Source organism: Mercurialis annua, linkage group LG6 (assembly GCF_937616625.2).
Source record: "Mercurialis annua linkage group LG6, ddMerAnnu1.2, whole genome shotgun sequence".
NCBI lineage: Eukaryota > Viridiplantae > Streptophyta > Magnoliopsida > Malpighiales > Euphorbiaceae > Mercurialis > Mercurialis annua.
The window spans coordinates 46630344-46632792 of record NC_065575.1 but is presented as its reverse complement, the minus strand read 5'-3'; the positions used below and the strand labels follow the sequence as shown (position 1 = coordinate 46632792).

Here is a 2449-nt window from a genome sequence, read left to right as displayed (position 1 = left end):
AACGAACCGAACTCTAACTTAATTTTATATTCATTAATATAAACGAGCCGAACATGAACATAGTCGTGTTCGGCTTGTTTACGTTCACGAATAACTCGAATAAGAGTTCGTGAAGAAGCTTGTGAATGAGACAATTCATGAACGAGCTCGTATATAGTTCACGAACAAATTCGTTTAGAAACGCGATTAGGTGAATTAACTATGTTTTTCATTTAATTAGTATACAAAATCAACAAAACCCAATCTATATATAAACAAATCCCTAATTCATCCAAAGAAACAAAAAAACTTAAGGAAGGGGCACTATCGAGAAATCCAAAAAATGTAAGGGTTTGTTTGTTCAGGGACTACAGTGAATGAATACATAAATTTACAAGAAACAGTTTCCTCTCCTTTCCTACACACAAAACACAGAACACAGAACACATGCTCTCTCATCTCTTCTCCAACACATCATCGTCTTCCTCTTCCTCTTCCTTCTTCAGAGGGTTTAATTCAATCTCTGCAATTCCACCTTATTAATGGTGTTTCATTTAATCACACAACAACGACAAAATTCCAACTCACAGTCTAAACAGAACGAATCTTTAAAATTTACAGACAAAACCAGCAGCATTATGGCATCATCTTTGAAATCTCACCACCAACCACTTCATAACTTCTCATTACCCGACCTCAAATGGTCCATCAATCAAACCACCGGAGCCGCCACTAACCACCACCCGCATCGTTTACGTAAATCCCCTCACGGTGAAACCGCCGTGAAAACGGACAATTCTGATCAGAAATCAAAGATTTTCATTCGAATCAAGACTAAGAATACTTCCAGTGTCAACTGCGTTGATAATGATGACGTGGACGATGATGATCATCGTCATAACGATGGTGGTGGTGATACAGAGGATCAAACCTCATCTCCTGCGGCTGTTGGTGTGGAAGAGGTCGAGGAAACGTTGACTAAGACATGGAATTTGAGACCCAGAAAACCGATGACTTATAATCCTCCGTTAGGTTTATTAAAGGCTGGTTCACAGGAGATTAAAACTCAAGAACCTGGTCGAGCTGAGTTGACTCGGTCGCTACGGAATGGTAATAGTGAAAGTAGGGCGGCGGCGACAGCGACGGCGATGGCGGCGGGTGATAAGAAAGATAAGGAGAAGAAGAAGGTTAAATTTTCGATTCCTCTTACTAAAGAGGAGATTGAAGAGGATGTTTATGCTTTGACGGGATTAAAGCCGGCTAGAAGGCCGAAAAAGAGGGCTAAACATGTTCAGAAACAATTGGATGTAAATTCAATGTCTCTCTGTTTAATTTTGTGATTTGTTATTGTTATTGTTATTAGTATCTTGTATCTTTAATATTGATTCGATTTTTGATTGAGTTTGTTTGGTTTTGATGTATGTTTTGCAGTGTTTGTTTCCTGGATTATGGTTGGCTTCTGTTACTCCTGAAGATTATAGAGTTCCTGATGCTCCTCCAAAGGTAAATGTACATTGATGTTTCTCATTTTGTAGGCGAGTTTGCTATCGAGTTTAAAAGGAAATTTTTGAAGTTTTGTTGTTTGGATTGGACAATAGTGAGGAAGTTACTTAATTCGGATGAAATTTAAGGAAAGAATCACACTTTTTTGGATGAGTTTAAGCAATGGCACATTTCGTTTCCGTTATTGTTTGCTTTAGCTTTTCGTTTTAACTTAATATGGTTCTGCTCTTCGTGCAGGGTTAGATGATTTGTTCATATAAACTGGAAGCTTGGAGGTGAATGACTGCATAGGGTTTGAAAACATTAGCCGAAAGTGTGATAACATTGTGATTCTTGTTAAAATGACAAGATTAACAAATGTATCTTGTTTCTGTGCTTTTTCTATAGACAGCAAGGAAATCAATGCATTGGTGGGGTGGATGGATTTTATGTTATGCTCCATGTTTTGGAGTATCTGCCTTTGTACATAAGAAGAAATGTCAGTCCAATGGGTAGAGATTTTTAGTAACAATCATTATATTTTCAATTTTTATTAAATCAGATGGCTTTTTAGAGCTTTTCTTCGTTAGATTCACTTTAACTTGATTGTTGGTGCACGGTGATGTGATTGACTTCCACGTTTCATATACACATTCTATTTATTTCTGTATTTGCATTTAGTAGAGCCATATGCAGAAAATGGAATAGGTTAATTTGTATTTTTGACGCATGTTAACGCGATCGGCTTCCATGTGTTGTATCTGCATTGCATTTACTTTCTAAATGTGCACTTAGTAGAGCCAAAAGCAGAAAAGGGAATAGATCAGATTTCCTATATCTGATCAATATACGGGAAGTATGATTTTTGCATAATTAAATGTGTTATTGTCGTCATTCAAGACTGTATGAGCGCGTGCACGTTCTTGTCGTGATCTGAGGCGTGCATGATATTGCTATTAGTAGCCATATGCGTGGCTTTTTGACAATT

The 2449-nt window shown here is 37.4% G+C and overlaps 1 protein-coding gene across 1 annotated transcript; it reads left to right on the top strand.

The window, feature by feature from the left end:
* Positions 1 to 351: 351 nt before the first annotated feature.
* On the top strand, positions 352 to 2050 carry LOC126686428 (uncharacterized). Its single transcript, XM_050380468.2, has 3 exons — positions 352 to 1286; positions 1411 to 1482; positions 1720 to 2050. The coding sequence occupies exons 1-3, from the start codon at positions 522 to 524 to the stop codon at positions 1723 to 1725; spliced, it is 843 nt and encodes a 280-aa protein (XP_050236425.1). The 5' UTR covers positions 352 to 521; the 3' UTR covers positions 1726 to 2050.
* Positions 2051 to 2449: the final 399 nt, after the last annotated feature.

What these genes read in the sequence shown, in the direction of transcription:
- LOC126686428 (XM_050380468.2), top strand. Translation starts at nt 522, where the DNA reads ATGGTGTTTCATTTAATCACACAACAACGACAAAATTCCAACTCACAG. An exon ending in ATGTTCAGAAACAATTGGAT is followed by an intron (nt 1,287 to 1,410) that starts GTAAATTCAATG and finishes TATGTTTTGCAG; the next exon opens with TGTTTGTTTCCTGGATTATG.